This window comes from Molothrus aeneus, chromosome 13 (genome assembly GCF_037042795.1).
Source record: "Molothrus aeneus isolate 106 chromosome 13, BPBGC_Maene_1.0, whole genome shotgun sequence".
NCBI classification, from domain to species: domain Eukaryota; kingdom Metazoa; phylum Chordata; class Aves; order Passeriformes; family Icteridae; genus Molothrus; species Molothrus aeneus.
The window spans coordinates 19,761,022-19,779,379 of NC_089658.1; the positions used below are offsets into that span (position 1 = coordinate 19,761,022).

General features: G+C 52.9%; 1 protein-coding gene and 1 non-coding gene across 2 annotated transcripts; both read right to left on the reverse strand.

The window, feature by feature from the left end:
• Positions 1-1,973: 1,973 nt before the first annotated feature.
• On the reverse strand, positions 1,974-17,592 carry MORF4L1 (mortality factor 4 like 1). Its single transcript, XM_066558907.1, has 13 exons — positions 17,469-17,592; positions 15,662-15,708; positions 13,636-13,703; positions 11,473-11,559; positions 11,240-11,320; positions 9,500-9,562; positions 6,612-6,637; positions 5,952-6,040; positions 5,745-5,846; positions 5,415-5,503; positions 4,185-4,357; positions 3,784-3,868; positions 1,974-2,657 (listed from the first exon to the last, which is right to left on the reverse strand). Exons 1-13 carry the CDS (start codon positions 17,506-17,508, stop codon positions 2,573-2,575), a joined length of 1,035 nt encoding a protein of 344 aa, XP_066415004.1. The 5' UTR covers positions 17,509-17,592; the 3' UTR covers positions 1,974-2,572.
• Positions 17,593-17,772: 180 nt separating this feature from the next.
• On the reverse strand, positions 17,773-17,845 carry TRNAK-CUU (transfer RNA lysine (anticodon CUU)). Its single transcript has one exon. It is a non-coding gene; the product is annotated as a tRNA-Lys (tRNA).
• Between the last annotated feature and the right edge of the window lie 513 nt (positions 17,846-18,358).

Genomic DNA, 18,358 nt, shown 5'->3' on the forward strand with positions numbered 1-18,358 from the left:
GCTGAGCTGGGGCAGTGCCACAGGGATCACTCTGCTCCCCCTCTCCTCTCCTCTCCTGGCTGTGCCGAGGCAGCAGGGCAGGGATGGAGCAGCGTTGGGATCACTCTGCTCCCTCCTCTCCTCTCCTGGCTGTGCCGAGGCAGCAGGGCAGGGATGGAGCAGCGTTGGGATCACTCTGCTCCCCCTCTCCTCTCCTCTCCTGGCTGTGCCGAGGCAGCAGGGCAGGGATGGAGCAGCGTTGGGATCACTCTGCTCCCCCTCTCCTCTCCTCTCCTGGCTGTGCCGAGGCAGCAGGGCAGGGATGGAGCAGCACTGGGATTGCATCTGGCACAGGCGCTGCCGCACCAGCCAGGCTCGAAAGGGCAGCAGGAAAACAGGCGAGGAGGGACCCAGCCCTCCGCACCCTCGGCACAGGAAACCACCCTCACATTGGAGCAAAGGAAGGAAAAAGGGACACAGCGTGGGGCAGGATGCACAGCCCAAACACTGGGAACAGCACGGCTGGGACATGGGGAATGGCACAGCTGGGACATGGGGAATGGCACAGCATGGCCCTGCCCTCCTGCCGGGGTCACCCTGACAGGGACAGCTCCTCACAGCTCCTCATGATTCCTCAAACAATCATTTCCCATGTGTAAAAGCACCTTTTCCAGCAGGGAGCTCGGCCAGCTGAGCTCCCCCAGGCTCTGTCACATCGTGCTGTGCCAGGGACTCCCCTCCTGGGCACAGGGCTTGGCCTCCAGCAGTCCATCCTTGCAAAGATCTCGTTTCCTGCTCTACAAACTCCTCAGCTTCTCCAGGGGGTACAGCCCTGTCTGAGGAACCACAACCATAAGCGCACCCAGCCTCCATGGGGGCCAAGGGCACCAAGAAAGCCAACGAGGGAAGCCAACAATTCCTGCCTCAGGCCAGCCTGGAAGAGTTCACCCTTTCCAGGAAGAGCTGGAGGGAGCAGAGGCTCCCAGCTCAGAGGGGCAACACAGGGCCAGGTGAACTCTCCCTGGGAACCTTGGTTTGCCAGCAGGAGCCCAGGGACCTTCCCACATAAAACATAATGACCAGAAGATCCCAACAGGCCTTGGTACAAACCCTGTTCTGTGAGCACAAGCACTGACAACAAAAGGCCATTTTCACTCTTGGGGTGGTTGGCAAAGGATAAATCCATTGTTCAGATTGGAACATGATCCTGGCTCCGGGTAATGGCCAGGATAAATAATGAGACGTGGCTAATTAACAAGGCTGAGGCGAGCAGGCAGCGATTAGAACAGCAGCAGGAGCAGGAGGAGCACCCACCTTCCCCCAGCCTGGTGCTGGGCAGGGACCCCACAGTGCCCCTTTCCCTACTCCCTGCCTGCCCTGAACAGAATTCCGAGTAGGAACCCGCCTTGGAAGTGCCACAGGGGCTCCCAGCCCTGCCTCAGTTTCCATGGCAACTTCCCCTCACCCCATTGCTCAATATCGCCCTTTTTCCATGGAACAGCAGATCCTGCTGCTTTTTCAAACAGCTCCTTATCCAACTGGACTATCCCATCCCCAGCACCACTGGGGGCTGTGCTCAGCACAGGAGGGCAGCAGGGTGGGACACGACCCTGCTGGGCTCCCGTCCAGGGAATGTGCACAGACCTTCCCTCAGCCCCGGGCAGCCCAGCCCATCCTCACCCCAGGCGGGGCTGGGAGGGCACAGCCCTGCTGGGGACACGTGTGGGACCCTCCTGCCCCTCAGCCCCTGCAGGAAAGGCTCAGTCCCACCCCAGAGCAGCCCTGGGACAGCATGGGTCCCAGATCCCTGGCCACTGTGGCTTCCTGCAGTAACATCTGTGATTAAAACCTGGTATTTTGCCTGCAAAGAGCAGCTATTCAGAGCCAAGTCATGCAATGCCTTTAAGAGATCCAAACCCCTCATTCCCTTGCTCAGCCTGGCCAGGACACTCACAGAGCAGAGACTGATGCAAACACAAACACCAGAAACCACATTTGAAATTAAAAAAGTTTATTTGCAGATCTGTAAAACAGCTCTGCGAAAGACCAACATTTCCAAACACTACGAGATGAGAATGCATTTTCCTATCATTAGAATATAAAAAAAAGTCACAGTCCTTCAACTACCCCATGAAAAGCAGACATTTATAAACCAAACATTGAACTTTCAACACCAAAAAGTCACTGGGGTGAGTGAGACAGTCAATAGCACCGAGACAGGTGACACAGCCCTCGTGGTCTGTCATTACTATGGAATAAAGCAGGTTAGTGAGGCCGAGCCTCTGGGGAGAGCAGCCCTACGAGCACTGAGTCCAGACAATGACACACCAGAACACATTCCTTTACATCCCAGCGATGCACACACCGAGCCAGGAACACCACGGAGCTCCCGGAGCTCCGAGCTTCCGCCCTGGGACAAGAGATTCCACCGCAGAACAAGGAATCTTCCGGACTTAGGTGGCAGTTGCACTTCACACACACAACTTGAATCACTCTATGTTTACAGGAGCTGTGCAGGAGCTGTGTGACGGGGAGGTGAAGGACAGGATGCAGGAGTGGACAGTGGTGCAGGATCCAAGCCTTGCTCCGTGGATTACACCGCCTTCCGGTGGTACTCCGGAGGGGCCACCTCGTAATCGCTGGCACTGAACAACGCAGAGGAATTCTTCGCTAAGTATCTACAAAAACAACAAAACCATTACATTGCTGCTTGCCCAAACCCTCCGTGTTTCAGTGAATCTGAATGCCCAGACACACAACAGGGTTTGAGAAGCACCAGTCAGTCCCACAGTAGCTGCTCCCATCAGCTCTGCCAGGCACTTACAGGTCTGACAGCTCAGCCAAAAATCCCATTCCAAACGAGCTGCCAAGCACCTCTGGCTCCAGGTGAGCTCTGGCAGCTCAGGATGAACAGGACGAAGCTGGTGGTATTTGAGGTTCAGGCAGCTGCTGTACCAAGAATTGATCTGGTACTGCTCTGCTCCAAGAAGGAGGAACAGAACAGGACACCAGGAAGCTCTGTCTGCACAAACAGGGACCCTCGAGGGCTGAGTGAAGGATGGCAAAACAAGGAACGGCCAAAGGTAAAGGTTGTGTGCCATTGATTCTCATGGAATGGGTTCAGGATTTCTGCTCACTGGGTTCACATTTCTACCTCACAGCCAGAGCTCTTCAGCACCTGCATTTACCTCAGGCTGCCCCAAAGGACCAGGGCAGGTTTCCCCTGGCTACCAGGCTGACTCCTGTCAAGCCCTGCTGCAGAGCTCTCCTGGATTTACTGAGGCTTTTCTTTCAGCTTCCAATAGCTCCTAATCACGGAATGATTTGGGTTGGAAGGGACCTTAAAGCTCACCTCATTTCACATTGAAGTGTTTTATTATTATAGGATGTTTCCCCTCCTGAACATCCCACGGCTACAGGGAACCATAGCACACTAAAGCCCTGGTGACAGTCTGTCCCAGAAATAACATTCCTAAAGTTCATCACTTTTTAAACGTTTGCTCAATTGTTGTTGAGTAACTGTTGTGTAATTTAATAGCTTGCTGGAATTATCATCTGCTTTTTTTAGCAGCTATAAATAAATGTTGAAGCATTTATTTTGCAACAAGGAGCAGATGGGACAGGGTAGGAGTGCAGATTAACAGAACCAGAGAAGTGGAGTCTGAGAGGCTTCACTGCAGCCGTGGGGAAGATCCCACACACAGGCCCCAGTTACACAACAATTCACTGAAAAGGGGCAGCCTCACAGCAGCCTGAGCTCCCTGACCCCTCTCTTTCTTGCTGGAAGACCTCACAAGTACTCACTTTAAGAAGTCATGCAAGTAGTTCAAGAGCAAAGCCAGACTCTTCTCATCCAGGGGCGTGTAGGCCAGCATGGCTCCGATCCGCACTGCCCAAAGCAAGGACACTTGTCACAAACACTGCTTCAAGTCACTGTGTGAGCCCACAGCCTTACAGCAGCACAGGAAAGCAGCCCAGGGATTATTCCAATTTATACAATTTCACCCAAACCAGACTTTAAAAATTCATGTCCATCCCAAACCCCACAATGGCTCTGAGCCTTTTGGGTATATGGATAGGGAACGAATCCACCCTTAGGGAATGAACCCTCCCTTCAGAGCTGCCTGTCACAGGCTCAAGAGGGGGAAACAAGCACTTGACTCCTTCCCAGTGCTGTCCATCCCCCCTGCCCAGGTGGCACTCACCAAAGAGCCTCAGGAGGTGTGGGGCCCCGTAGACCTGGGACATGGGGGCGTCGGGGTGATCCGCCAGGATCTCGGCGTACTGGGGCCTCTCGAACTTGTACAGCAGCTGGGTGCCCAGCATGACATTGAAATACTCCTTGATCCCAGCCACCACCTCGTTGACAGCGTACTCCCTGGGGACAGAGAGCTCTGCAAGGCCTGCTCCAAGGAACAAGGACTGCTCCAGGGCGAGGCTTGGCTTGGGGACACCACCAAAATCAGGATAGCCTTTCACACCTTGCAAGGAAATTTGTCTGGAGACCTTAAAATCTACAGCCACAGGGAGGGATGCAATTCCAGACCCCCCTGGAAAATGGGCTGTTCTGAACAGAGCCAGGATGTAGGCAAACCAAGAACAGCAGAGATGGACTTGGAGCAGCCCTTCTGAAAGCACAGGCAGCACGGGGGACATTCAGCAGCTTTCTCTGTCACCCACATCTCATCCCAGCTCACACCATGTTCAAAGGACAATACTGAATTAATTGCACTGGGCAGGGGAACAGTCCCCTAGTATTTCAGGCACCTGCTCCCTTCCTCCCAGGCCTCTCCTGCCAGATTCCTGCAGGCCTCCAACCTCACCCTGCCTATACAGGACCTGGCAATGACAGAAGAGCAGAGCCCTCACCCCGCCCTGCCAACAAATTTAGAACAGGCATCAGGACAATTACATCAGAGCAGGTTAAAACACCCTGACAAGTCAATAATCTGCTTCCTCTTGAATGGAAGAAAATTACTTCCCCTTTCTGTTCTCCCTTTCAAACAGGAAAGTCTCCTGCAGAGTAAACACACCTTGTTTTGCTCAGGGCTGATTGCTGGGTAATTACAAACAATAATTGGCTTTGCCCATCTGAGTATTTACAAGTCCTCGTGCACCTCTCTGGCCCCTGGCTCAGTGAGGGAGCCCAGAGGCACTGAGCTCACCCCACATGGCTTCTCTGGGAAGTTTCATCAGCTTCCTTCAGGAAAAGGCTTAGGGCAAGTGGGGAAGCAGAACTCATACGCAGAAAGCAGACGTGCAGTTTGGAATTACTCCCTCAGGATTTCTGAACACCACTATCACCTTGGGCTTGGAACAGGGCATTGGACATGGGGCTGGGTCAGGTTTCACATCCTTATTCCATTTTCCATGGAATCCAAGTCCAACAACAAGAGCCAAGGAGGTGTTTAAGGCTGGCAGTGAGCACTACTCACTTGTTATCAGTATTTCCTCGGGATTTTTTGTAGTTTGCATAATCCTCTAAAATGGAGTCCACATTCTTCTTGGCAGGGAGGTAGAAGAGCTACAAATGCAAAACAGAGTAAAAGTTTGTCTTATTCTTGCAGACATTTATACCTGGAAGCTGAACTGAAACCCTTTCTCACCAGGCTATTTCTAGGATAAAATCAGCAGGTTAAGATGATTCAGGTTAGGAAAGAACTACTCCAAGAGTTTAGTTGGGCATTTAAAAAACCCCAACCAAGCTGGGCAGCCTGGGATAGTGGAAGGTGTCCCCCAGAGCTGGGCAGGATTTCCACAGGTACCTGTTTCTGCCTGGTGATCAAGTCCCAGTCATCCACCAGCCATGGCTTCAGCTCTTCAGGGATCTTCACCTTCACTTCAACTCTGTTCATAAACGTCTCCTCCTGGGAACAGCCAAGCCAGACTAATTACTCTCAGGTACTAATTGGGAGCACAGCACCCTTCTGTTTTCCACCCAGAATCCCTGGGAGGGAATGGAAAATACTCACACTTTCAACAGTTGGATCCACCCGAGCCCTCTTCTTCCTGGGAGGCTGGGGAGTCTCACTGGTGCTGCTCCCCTCCCCAATGCCTGGAGCTGTGCACAGCACACACAGCAGCAGAAAAAACAGCAGGCAACATTTAGGGCAAGGATTTCAAAGTAAGGCTCAGATTTTTCTCAGGTCACCTTTGCTCCTGTTGGGGTTTTTTTGTTGTTGTTTTAAATATTACTTCTGTTCTGGGAGTCCCCCATTTGTGCCAGTTTAAACTGCTGCACTGGCACTTATCTGAGGGAGGTTTCTGCACTAGAACCACACCAGTCTGTCACATTTTTGGGGGAGAATTTTTGGACCCAGCAGCTCAGCTCTGCAGCTGTGTCATGTCTCCATCTCATTAAGAAAACCCAAGTTTGAGTTAGGAAATTATTTCAGCAGATCAGCTTCACTTTGCAATTGCAAGAGCTCAAAATCCTGACAGACTGGAACGAGTACATTTTGTACCAAGCAGAAAAGTGTGAACCTTCCCCTTCCTGAGCAGGGAGAGCCCCAGGAGCCCAGGAGGGACAGCACAAGGTGTCACTGAATTATTGGGGCAGGCTGAAGGTCTTGTTTCAGCTACAAATCCTTCACTAGAGAGAGCCACTCAGATGCAAAATAAAACGCACTTACTTTTCTGCTTGTTCTTTTTTGTTTTCCTGCAAGAAGAACACAAATTAGTGCACATGTCAAGAGAGTGATACTTAAAGAAGCCACAGCAGAAAGCCAGAAAATGTTTCAAGCAGCAGGAGCAATCCTCAAGAGGCCTGGGCAGTGTTTAGCTAAGGACACACAGAGGAAACACAAGCTACAACTTGGCTTCAGGGCTATGGTACCACAAGATTCCTCATGAAACAGGTTAGAATTCACCATTTCTGGGAAGTTTTATCCTTCCCAACTGCTCTTGGAGAGCTACATGAGGTTTGTGGCTGTTTTATTTCAGACAGAATATGGCACAAGGAAACAGAAGTGCTGGGAATTCCCAGAAAAATCTCACTAAACTGAATTAACTTCCAGTAAAAGATGGAAAAAAACCCTCCAGCTTTACCAAGTGCAGCAGCAGAGGGAAGATGCAGGAGCACTTTGTCTATTTACTACCCATTTTCAGCCAGTTTTAGCTGGAGTACCATGATTTATTCTCAGTTTGCTCCCTGCCAAGAGCAGCCTGGATCCACTGCTCAAAAACTGGGCACTGGGTGGATAAAACTCCACCAGGCCAAGCCTGATCCCTCAGAAATTCAGCACTCCCTCAATGACTCTTGTTTTCAGGCTCTGGACTGGGTTTATCAGGGCCAGGAAACAGGCAGAGCTCTGAGGAAGGGCAGGAGATAGGGAGAATAAAGGGTTTGTTTAAAGGCAAAGCAGCTGAAATGAGGCTGAAAGTCTGTGCAGGATAAAGCTCATCCCTCAGAGGGAGCAATTCCCAGGGTAAGTCACCAACAGTGGGCTGGTGCACTGAAGAGAAAGGCTTTTCTTCCAAAGCCAACAGGGAGGATCAGGGAGCCCTTCACAGAATTAATTCACAAGATAAAAATCAGGTTAACCATTAGAACAGAAGCAGAGTTTTTTAAAACTCCATTTAGGTAATTTACAACCAGATGTTATTCCCTAATTTGTTACTCAGTACCATATCTTCCCTCCAGAACACTTGGTTACCCTTCGTATTATTCAAGCACCCATTAACTCTGTTTCCTGAATTTTAGGCCCATGAAATGTAGAATAAACTTTTGGAAGCTGAGATTCAGCTGAGCTACATTTAACAGAGTCAGAAGGTGTTGCATAGGCAGCCTGCTTTAACTACACATTTTTTTCTGCTACAGCTTCCAGTTACCAAAAGATGAGCAATTATTTTAAACCCAAACCTGCATTTCATACATATTTCTATCTGATCAGAGATTGCTTCACAGCTTTTGGAACCAGCTGCTGCAGTTTGCAGAACAGTTACCCTGAACAGACTCAAACAAAAGCACACACAAGGAGCAGGTTCTGAGCTCTCCCTTCCAACGCCAGCACTGCTCCCAAGGCCCCTGAAAACTCCTTGGTGCTGCTTTCCAGGACTCCAGGCTGCAGGCTCTAGAAGGATCCAGGGCTGAAAGTCTGGAGTCAGCTGGACACAGGGAGCGTCCTCCCACTGCACCCAGCCCGACCACAAAGGTGCAGGGCAGAGGAGCTGCAGATGGGCTTTCAACAGCCCCAAGCAGGGCCCTGCTGCCAAAGCACCCCAGGACAGCACGGGCCCCCAGGGCCTGCCCAGAACCCAGGGGAGTACCCAGGGCCTGCCCAGAACCCAGGGGAGTACCCAGGGCCTGCCCAGAACCCAGGGGAGAATCAGGAGAGAACCCAGGGCCTGCCCAGAACCCAGGGGAGAACCCAGGGGGGAACACAGGAGAGCCAAGGGTTCCCAGGTCCTGCCCAAAACCCAGGGGAGAACCCAGGGGGGAACCCAGGGTCTGCCCAGAAACCAGGGGGGAACCCAGGAAAGCCAAGGGCTCCCAGGGCCTGCCCAGAACCCAGGGGGGAACCCAGGGGGGAACCCAGGGGGGAACCCAGGAGAGCCAAGGGCCCCCAGGGCCTGCCCAAAACCCAGAGGAGAACCCAGGAGAGAACCCAGGAGAGAACCCAGGAGAGAACCCAGGAGAGAACCCAGGAGAGAACCCAGGAGAGAACCCAGGAGAGCCAAGGGCCCCCAGGGCCTGCTCAAAACCCAGAGGAGAACCCAGGAGAGAACCCAGGAGAGCCAAGGGCCCCCAGGGCCTGCCCAAAACCCAAGGGAGAACCCAGGGGGAACCCAGGGGGAACCCAGGGCCTGTCTAGAACCCAGGGGAGAACCAGGAGAGAACCCAGGGGAGCTGAGGGCTCCCAGGGCCTGTCCAGAACCCAGGGGGAACACAGTGGGGAACCCAGGGCCTGTCTACAACCCAGGGGAGACAAGGGCGCCCAGGGCCTGCCCAGAACCCAGGGGAGAACCCAGGGCCTGCCCAGAACCTGGAGAGAACCCAGGGCCTGCCCAGAACCTGGAGAGAACCCAGGGCCTGCCCAGAACCTGGAGAGAACCCAGGGCCTGCCCAGAACCTGGAGAGAACCCAGGGCCTGCCCAGAACCTGGAGAGAACCCAGGGCCTGCCCAGAACCTGGAGAGAACCCAGGGCCTGCCCAGAACCTGGAGAGAACCCAGGGGAGCCAAAGCCTCCCAGGGCCTGTCCAGAACCCAGGGCAGAACCCACAGGAGGGGAAAGGTGGGCCCCAAGACAGCCAAGGGCTCCCAGGGTCTGCTCAGAACCCAACAAAGAAACCAGGAAAGAAACCAGAGAAGAGGGAGGAGGGTGGGCCCCAGGAGAGCTGAGGGCTCCCAAGGCCTGCCCAGAACCCAAAAACAAAAGCAGGGAAGAAGCCAGGGAAGAGCCCAGGAGAGAGGCAAGGTGGGCCCCAGGAGAGCTCCCAGGGCCTGCCCAGCAGCCAGGGAAGGAGGAGGGGGCCCCGGGCTGGCAGCCCTGCATGGCGGCTGCCCCAGGCCTCACTCACCGTGTGGAGATGGCCGGGGTCTCCAGGCAGCACACGGCGTGGGCTCCATCCCGCCGGAAAAACCTGGGGACAGGGCACACACAGCTCGTGGGCAGCCTCACCCAGCCCAGCCTGCCTTCCTGCAGCTCACCACTCTGAGCACTGCTGGGCACACGCTGTGCTCACACTCGTGCCACCACTGCCTGCTTAGCAGGGGAACACATCTCAGAGTATAAACCGCCTTCCCCTCAGAGCCTCCAGGAGTGCCACAAAAGGTGGCCCACGGAGATGGACAGTGTCACCCTTTTAGAACAGTTTCTCCCCTCCCCACCACCAGTATTTCGTGTGTCTGCAATGAGCTCTGATGTACAACAAGGGAACAGCCCCGAGGCTGGATTTTGGCAGTGTATTTTGGGAAGCATTACTCTGTAGTGCAATCAACACACACTCACAGCTGAGTCAAACTCACACCCACCATCAGCTCCCTCCCACCGCTCACATGGGAGACACTCAGCCGGAACAGCCCCTTAAGCAGCCAAATCAGTGCTGGTCATCATTCAGACCTGTTTTAATTAGGTTTTAATGACACTTATCATTATCAGCTGCCTACAGAGTTGGGCTGGGCTTTGTCTGACCCCAGGTGAGCACAGCAGTGCGTGAGTGGTTCCTGTGGAGGCTGCTCCTGAGCTGGCAGGACTCAGCTGGAGCTCAGCCTGCAGCACCTGAGCACAGGGGAGCACCCAGCCAGGAGATCCAGGGGGACCCAGCAGATCCACTGATTCCCCCTTCCCCAGACCAGGAGCCAGCTACAGACAGCTCTGGCCAGGTTCTGGCCAGTCCCAAAGTGAAACTGCCCCAGGATCCAGAGCAAACCCCAACTCCTGTCCCCACCTGTGCTGCACTCCTCACAGCCATGACTCACATTCCATGCCAAACCCGCCCCTGAGTGAGCCCTGCAGCCTGAGGCTGCTGCCAAATCCACTTCTGAAGAACTGGTGGCATTTCAGCAGCTTCCTTATGACAGCCAGGATCACAAATGAAGTTAGGGATTCAAAACAGCCCATTAGTAAGGGCCACATTCATCATTAAGTGAAACCCTGCCCAAACAGAAGATGACAAATGAGCAGAGCTGCACTGATTGTCTGAAAATCTACCATAAAATCTGTCCTGAATCACCAAAAGGATGAGTGAAGGAAATCTGACAGTCACAGCTCAAAATTAAGTTCTTCTAGTAGATGCCTGAGCTTGCTTCTGGTCTCTTAGGATGCAGGCCCATTTTTAATTGTGTATTTATTGGTTTAGTTTTGTCAAAACCAGCCAAAGAAAGGCTCTTTAAATGCAGTTTTGACAACTGTACCATGGCAGAAGGCAAGGCATTGTGAGGATTTTATTCCAAAGTGCTTGAAAGACCTGGGAAATTCTATAAAGAAACTGATTTTACTGAGATACACAAGACTTATGAAGAATCACCATTTTTTGAGTGTCAGGCCACCAACAATAGACTGCAAAAAAATGCAGAGTGTGTCTGCTCAGCACCTCAATTCAACATTAACTGTGCACCATCTAAAAGGCATTTTAAATGAAATACTTTAACAAAGGCCTTTTTGGTGCCATTAAACTGCTTTTGCACAAGGCTGTGCCACAAGAAATGGAGTTGAGCTGCAGAGCCACTAAAAGTAAAACTGATGAGCCAAAGTCTGGGAGGTGTTTTGGGCAGGGTTGGGAGGTGGGTTTTTTATTTTTAAATAAAAAGAATCTTACACTTCAACATTCTTCTGCTGCAGACCAGAAGTCTTCTTGCCTGGAGCAGCTCCTCTCATCTTCCCCTCTGCATATTGTTCCCTTTAAAGAGAGCGTATTCAGAAAGAAGATTTTGGTGGAAAAAGAAGCTTCTTTGGTTTTGGTTTGAAACTCAGTAGCTTCCCCTCATAACTGTGGGTGGAAGCTCTGTTGAATAAACATTCCCTGACAATCCCTCCTTCCTCACTACTCACTGGTTGGCCTTCTGGAGTTCTTTTTGTTTCTGCAGGTTGGTATCCACGTATTTGAGCACTCTGCTTTCTGGAACCCATTCATCCCAGCTGGAAAAAACCCGGAGAGAAATAAATCATCACTCAAAGCCATCCCATGATTGCCTTCTACACACAACAGTCAATTAAAAGCTTCACAGAATTTGGGACTAAACTCTGCTTTGTGTCAAGTCATGGACTGGCACAGCTCAAGGCCAAAGTCACCAAACGTTCCCCACTGAGTGGAGCTGGAATGATCTATCCAGGGAAGTGCAACCCTCTGGCATTTCCAGCTTCCCACACTTGAGGGATGGGCAATTTAGGAGGGAGAGAACAGTCTTTAATTCAAAAAAAAAAAGCATCACAGGGAAAAAAAAAATACTCTATGCTTACAAAATTATGGGATATCTGTAGCCACAGTATATTACTGAGAAAGTTTCCTTTATCTATTCCAACATTTTATAGGTTAACAAATTCAGCAATAGGATCTTACTGTAAGGAGAAGAGCTCTGATTTCTGTCTGTGAAGGGAACCAAGATGGCATGAATATTTGCAGAATCTGAACGATTTAAGAGAACAGGTGTTGGGGAAATTGCCATTACAGCAGGAATTCCACTTCAACACAGAATGCCTCAGCTGAGCAATCTGACAACTTATTACAAACAAAACACATTAAAAGTGGCCGAGGTATTCCAAAGTACAGCAGTTAAAGCTCTCTATGAAGAGTTCTGTGCCAGTTTTCAGCAGCTGCCACTCTTGGAGCAGCACGTGGCCAAACCAATATTGCTGCAGGAGCAGCAGGACTGGAGAGGTTGGAGAGAAGGCAAGGGCAGCACCTGCAGACTGCAGAGGAACACCTCCAGCTGTGCCCAAAGCCTCTGGGCAGTGCTCTGCTCAGCTGCCTAAGCACTTATCCCACCCCTGCCTGTCCAGCTGCAAGAGACCTTGCAGAAGTGCCGTGTGCCCAGGTGACAAAGCTTTCTGCTATCCTGCCTCTTGATACTGGCAAAATAACTCCAAGCCAGGCCCTGACAGTGGCACATGAAGGCTGTGCTGCCCTGGCTCTTACAGCAACGCCACTTTTAATGTCCTTTAATTGGAGCTTGAAGGCAAAAATGAAAACTCAAACAGCACAAGCAAGAAAAGCGGGATGGGGACAGCACCTCTGCCCCTCCATGGCACAAACAAGGGAAGGAAGGGCCACACTGGTGCTGCCTCATTAAGAGGAGCCAGCACACAGTGAATGTGCCCCTCTAAGTGTTGTGTTTACACTGGGCCATCCCCTGGCCCTCTGGCAGCAGGAGAGCGGATGCAATTAAAAGTCACATCTAAAACACGAGGTTCAGCTTTTAGTCACATCACAGAGATCAAGACTGCTGTGACTAAGAGTCCTCAGCACTGAAATGAAACCAAACCAAACATGAAACTGCCCTCTGAGACTTCTGGGCCTGAAGAGCTGACATTTTTAATCACATAGAAAAAAAACTATTTCCTAAATTCAACTTGAGGGGTAGAAAATAACTCAAAAAAAGGGAGAAGAGTACATCAATATAGCAACCTCATTGAAGCTTTCACCTCTAATAGGCTCAACATTTATCCCACAGAGGTGCCTGTAACCCTCAGCCATCTCCCAGCTGGAACCCTGCCAGTTTTGCAGGAGAAAAAAGCACCTGTAGGTTTACTTTAATCTGAGAGGCTGGAGCTCAAACACAGGCTGCACCTGCTGCTAACCCAGCCCTCAGCAAGCTGTGCTCCAAAATCCCCTGAACACCTGGGGTGAGAGGCAGGGGATCTGAGTGGCTTTGCCCCACCTCAGTAGGAGCTGCCCTTGCTCCCAAGGAATAACCAGGAAGTTTTCATAGCAGAGGTTTCTGCCAGGGAGGAACTCCAGTGTTTCCCACCCTGAACAACCAGAATGTCCCAGAGCATGGCCAGCAGCCTCTGACAGCTCTGCAGGAAATGGCCAGCTCTGTGTTCCATAAATCAGGTACTAAATCAGCAGCTCAGGTATGAAATCACTCTGGTCAATCCCAGAGGATCTGCCAGCTGCAGGGACATGGCACGGCTGCTGCACCCAGCCCACACTCAGACAAAGCATCTCCCTGGAAAGGAAAGAGAAATCCTGCTTTTATTCCATGCACTACTTACTTTTTATTCCAGCCACTGTAGTGGATAAAGTATTTCACTTGCTTGTCCTTTATGGCAACCTTTACACACTGGAACAGAGAAGAGAGGCGAGTCAGTCCCAGGGAAAAGAGGGAGAGCTCAGGGAATTTTGCTGCTTTCACTTGCAGAGTTTTCCCTGGCCCTGAACTTCTGGGCTGTACAAATCAAATCCACCAACTCAACACTTCCTCCAGGAAGTTCAAGTCCTGTTCTGGAGGTGCTGAGATTCAGCTGCCACTGCTCCCCTGAGCAGTGACAGAACGAGGCTGCAGTAAAACCTGCAGGGCTCCAGAGCTGAGTCTCTGTAAAAGAGTCTTTCTTCCACTGAAGTAAAAACTACTCCCAAAATCACAATTGGTATTTTCCTGGCACACAGAACCCCCTCCAAGTGTCTGAGAGGGCAGAACCTTTGGCTATACAACATTTTCCCAAGACCACACTGTGCTGTACCCCCTCAGCTACAAAATACTGCCAGAGAGGAACCTCCTGTTTCAGGAAACAGCTGCAAAATGCCACACATGGAACTTAAACCCAGCCAGGACTAAGGTTCTCCTGCTCCTGCTGCAGCAGTGCTTGTTCTGACAGCCTGGAGCTAACCCCAGCCACACACAGCCTGCGCCTGCCCCTGCTTGTTTAGAGAATAAAGGGGCTGAGCACCAAGCAAAAGATGACTCAAATACAGTTCTGCAGCAAAATATTTTCCCTGCTGGGGGTTAGAAGGGCCTGAAGTGAATCTCCTTCAACTCTGCACGGCAGAGATGCACAAACAGCTCCTGTTTGCCACGAGCCCTCACAAAGAGCTGCTCTGACCACCTTGCTGTGGGACACCAAGGATGTGGTCAGGAACAAAACAACTGCTGGACTGAAAACCACGGGAGAAAAACAGATCAAAGGAGCAGGAAGAAAGCCAAGGCTGTTATTCATTAATACTGACAAAGCAGCTTTTAAAATTAAACCCTTAAAATAAACAAGCCAAACCTTTTTAAAATGAAACTTCAAGTTCATTGTGCCGGTGCAGGAGCTCAGAAGGATGCACTCAGTACAAAGAGCCAGGCAAAAGCCACTTGTGAGCTGGGAGATCCCCTGCAGCACCCATTCCACTCTGGAAAAAGGAGGGCAAGCACAGCTGCTCTCCAGCTCGGGCTGCTGAGTGGCACAGGGCCATTTCCTCAAAACCAGGAGCCTCCATCACCCTCCCCTCTGCAGCACTGGCACAACAGCCCTGAGCACACAAGAACAAACCCCAGCAAAAGGTGGGAACTGTCCCACATTCCCACAACCTCATCCTCCTGTTCCAGAGGCAGGAAGGAGCAGAGTAGGAGCCCTAAGGTGGGAATGGTTTGGAGCAGCTCAAACCCTCTCAGTGCTCTGGGTGAGGTTTTAGCATTACAACTCTTTGTCCTGAAGAGAGAAGTGGAGTGTTTCTCCTGCCTCCCTGTGTTAACACTCACTGACACCAAATCCTGAAGGATTAAAATCCCTGTATGAGGCACCCCAGGGATTTCTGCACCCCTTCCAACCCACACAGCTCCAAGAGGCCTTTCCTTCCCTTTCAGAGGGAATGGAAGCACTCAAACACTGAGGCAGCAGGGGCACAAATCTGCAGTGCAGGCTCCTGTGGTTAAAAAGCCAGAACTGGAAGCAGAACTGGGGCTGCCGCTTCCTTTGTCACTGCAGTGCAGCTCCTCCTGGGCACTGAGGAAGACCACGGGCTGTACTCAGCCCCCTCCCCCTGAGCAGCTCAGGCACCAAACCCTGCAGGCACAAAGTGTTCTGGGATATTTCCAGTGTTCTGCATGTTCTAACAGCCTCTGGGAGCTTCCCGGAATAGCTGCACGGTGCCACTGGGCTTCCTGAAATTGTTCTGGAATAGAGCCCCAGGGCTTGACACTGATTTCAGACAGGTTTTTGTTAATTTTAGTTCCAGTCCTTGGTCCCACCTAGAGGCACAGCAGACAGAAACACGTCCCTGTTTTCCTGGGCAGCAGCAGCAGCCACACACACCCACCTTGGCTTCATAAAGGAGAGGTCCATGGAAACAAAGCACTCGCTCACCTGCAAGGGAAGCACAGAGACTCAGCTCAGAGGGCCATGCCCACAGCCCTGTCACCAGGAACAGCACAGAGCAGCCAGGGAGAGCCCCGAGGCAGGAACTGACTGCAGAGGCAATTTCTCTGTCCCACCAAAGGGATCAGAGCTGAGATTGTTTGGAGCCCAGAGCAGAGATCCCTGAGGATCCAGGAGCAGCTGCACACACACAAAGCAATAGTGCTGGTGCCTTTGGCAGCAAACCCCACATCCCTGCCTCTCCCTGGCATGCCCAGATCTCCTCCCCAGGCTCAGGTCAGGCTGCAGCCCCACAGCAGGCTGGGCTCAGCCACAGGCAGGCAGAGCTGCCCCTCTGGGGGGTCACTGATCCAGGGCACTCCCCTACCACCCCACCTCTGCACCTGCAGCTCCTGACAGGCACTGTCAGCCGTGTCCTTTCCTTGCAGGAAGGGCCGCACGTGGCATTCCCAGCTTAGGGGAGTCAGGAAGGGAGACCCTCATGCTGCTTCCCCAGCCAGCCTGTGGGACAGGGCAGGGCAGCAGCAGAGCCCCCTCACTCTGGGGTTTGGAGCAGGATGAGGTTGTCCTTCAGCCTGGCTTTAGCTCCTCCTGGCCAAGCCTCATGGCGTGGCTCCACTGTGGGGTTTGCAGGGTACTTAACACAAGATATCTGAGGGCACACATCTCCTGCTGGAAGCTGCAGTGCCTCCCGGTTTTGGGAAGATGAGCTGCAGAACTGTGAAATGCTTCTGGGTCTCAACAAAGAGAAAGGCTCAGAAGGGCTCTCCCGGAAGTGCCCACACTGATACATTGCACAGTCAGTGTTTTTATTTATTTAAAAATGTCCCTACAGACAGGGCTGACAATCAGAGGTGACATTACCACCCTCGTTGTCACAGTGCTGGCGGCAGACACGCCCCTGCCTCAGAGCTGCGCAGTGTTTTCCAGGAGAGATGCCCACGGTTACCGAGGAACACTCATTTTTAAAAACCACACGGATGATTTGCAGAAAGGGCTCTTTGTCTCCATGATAAGCCGGCAGGCTCCTGCTCCCTCACACAAGGGCTGTTCCCTGGATGAACACCCTGCTCCTTACACCAAAGCTCGTCCCATCCCACCCCCGCCACGACAGGGACACCTTCCACTGTCCCAGGTGCTCCAGGACCATCCAACCTGGCCTGGGACATTCCAGGGATGGGGCATCCATCTTACACTGCACTGCTATTTTTATTTATCCTACCTCTATTACTCTCAACCGCAACCATTACCTAAAGATCAAAATATACCCAGAAAAATCCTCCTAAAAAGCTCGATTAATCCTCATTCACTTAAAGCCCGGCGCTCTGCGGCAGATGTGGATTCCAGCTGTGCTGGAATCCAACACTACCTCCATGAATCCTCCTGCACTGGGCTCCCTTCCGGGGGACAATAAATAATCATTTTCCAAACGCATTAAAACAAAACCCCCGACAAACCAGAGGCATTTCGGCAGTTTTAATGCCAAGGAACATAGGAAAGCGAAGGATATTTGGAATAACGGGGTGGGAAGGGCCCGCGTGCTCCGTGGAGGAAAGAGGAGGCCCGGGAGGAGACAAAGCCTGCGGGAACCCAGCTCTCCCACCTCTCGGCACCTGCTGGGGGCTGAGCCGGGAGCGCTGGCAGCGGATGCCGAGCCCCGGGGCCGGAGCCGAGCCCCCCGCGCCGGGCGCGGCCCGCGGCACCCTCGGCCCGCCCGCGCCGCGGCCCCGAGCCCTGCCCGCACTCACCCTCCTGGAACTTGGGCTTGGGGTCCTGCTTGGGCGCCATTTATAAGGGCCGGTCCCTCCTCCGGCCGCTCCCCGCGGGGCCCCGGCGCTGCCCGGCCCGGCCCCGGCGCTGCCCGGCCCGGCCCCGCCGCGCAGCCGCGGCTCGGGCATGCCGGGACATGGAGTCCGCGGGCTCCGCGCCCGCTCCGCCCCGCTCGGCGGGCGGGGGCGGCTTGGCTGCCGACTGCTGGCTGCCTGCGCCGTGAGGAGCCAGACTGGGCGGAAAAAAAAAATAAAAACCGAGAAAAAACGGAAAAACACGACCCGCCCAACGTGGGGCTCGAACCCACGACCCTGGGATTAAGAGTCCCATGCTCTACCGACTGAGCTAGCCGGGCGCCACACGCGCTCTGTGGCCGCCGCGGGTGTTGACAGTGGCTCCACTGGCCGCGGAAGTTCCCCGCTACGGCCGCCAGAGGGCGCGTGCCTCGGCTGATCTGCACATTTAACATTCTCGCCTAATTAAACACCATCCCAAACTTTATCCCATCATCTTGGCAGGTGCGGAGCGACCGAAAATGCGGTCGTCATGGGAAAGCTGTGGGCTGCCGGAACCGCGAGCACCCCCCGAGGGGGTAATTCATTCAGCCCAGTAATCCCGGGTGTTTGCTCCCGGTGCGCTTCAACCTGAGAGAAAATAAAAGGATACAGCAACGGGCAGCCCAGGCTGAGGGGGGGATGGACGTGGCGGCGTCAGCCAAGCACCGTTTTTCATTTTTGACCGAAAATTCACTGAAATTTTGTGATTTTTTTAAGCGCGATCCTCGCGACGGGGCAGACGAAGCAATGCGGCAAGGGAGCGCCAGAGGGCGCCACGGGCCACGCCGGGAACGCGTAACACAAGCCCCTCC